Genomic DNA, 1,198 nt, shown 5'->3' with positions numbered 1-1,198 from the left:
TTTCCGGCTGAGGAGTTTTGACGTTTTCAGATGCACCCGTTGAAATCAGGAGATCACGTGTCGTTGGCAAGTCAGGGAAAAGATACGGTGGCGCTGGGAGTTGATCCTGGGATAGTAGGATGACAGCAGAGGATTCTCCCTACTGGACTACTTTTGCTTTTTGTTCAAGGAATTCACATTCAGAGCTGTCCTGATGGAGTACAATTACACCGGTGTATTACTTGGCACGGATGACAGCTTGAAAGTGGACCGTCCTCTCGGCAAGAAGGTCATCAGTTCACCCTCGTATGAGGCGTCCGATCCTCCCAAGGACACCGCCGGACGTGCCCTGGAGGACTTGTAATATGGGGGGAGGGCGTCGGGTCTCATGAGGAGGCAGGTACTATATCAACGCTCGTCTCGGGCAAGGGAACTTCGCGACGGTTCATAGTGCGACGGAGAAAAAGGAAGGGGGGAAGCAGGTGGCCGTGAAGGAGTTGGATTTGGCTAAGCTGCTGAAGTTCCAGCAAAGCACCAAGTCCAATAGCGTCACATTTCGGTAGGCTTGGGTCATACCACTCCTTTCTGAACTCTTCTTCATCAGGTCCGAGTTCGAAGTCCTACGGGAGTTGGACCATCCAGCCATCGTCAAATTTTATACGTACTTCGAGAACCATCGAAGCCTCTTTATTGTAACTGAATTGATGCAAGGCGGAGACCTGCTGGAAAGGCTCCTCAGTCACGGCGCGTAATACCACACCTTTGCCTCATCGTGATGAGCTATTAGGTATCGAGAGCCCGATGCTCGAGTGCTCTTCCGCGACCTTTGCAGTGGAGTTGCTTATATGCACAGCCACAACATCATCCATCGGGACCTCAAGCCTGAGAATGTATGTAGGGCTTTGGCTTGGTCCCGGAGGTCTCTGGTTCGAATCCCAGCCGCTCAATTTTTACCGTCTTGGACGTGTATAGTGCTGTTGAAGATACTACTAACGGCAGACCAGCGTCATGGGAAGATATCGGACTTGGGCTTGGCGCGGCACACAAATCCCCTCACGGGAGAGGCTGCAGGTAGGGATGCTATCATTAATGATGATGTTGATATATAAGTTATCAATATGGCCACTGTTAGTTGATTATAATATCGATATAGTAGTGGATGAATATAAATGATATATAATGTTAGTAACTGCGAAGTCGCTGTTGTAGGGACGTACTG

At 49.7% G+C, this 1,198-nt stretch overlaps 1 protein-coding gene across 1 annotated transcript; it reads left to right on the top strand.

Moving 5' to 3' along the window:
• Window positions 1-30: 30 nt before the first annotated feature.
• On the top strand, window positions 31-873 carry Pmar_PMAR011354 (serine/threonine-protein kinase, putative; the record flags this gene model as incomplete). Its single annotated transcript, XM_002771398.1, has 5 exons — window positions 31-114; window positions 170-339; window positions 380-538; window positions 584-727; window positions 767-873. Coding segments are annotated over 5 exons (664 nt in total), but the record flags the coding sequence as incomplete, so codon positions are not given.
• Between the last annotated feature and the right edge of the window lie 325 nt (window positions 874-1,198).

Source organism: Perkinsus marinus (assembly GCF_000006405.1).
Source record: "Perkinsus marinus ATCC 50983 genomic scaffold scf_1104296962880, whole genome shotgun sequence".
Classification (NCBI taxonomy): domain Eukaryota; phylum Perkinsozoa; order Perkinsida; family Perkinsidae; genus Perkinsus; species Perkinsus marinus.
This window is presented reverse-complemented; position numbering and strand designations above follow the sequence as displayed.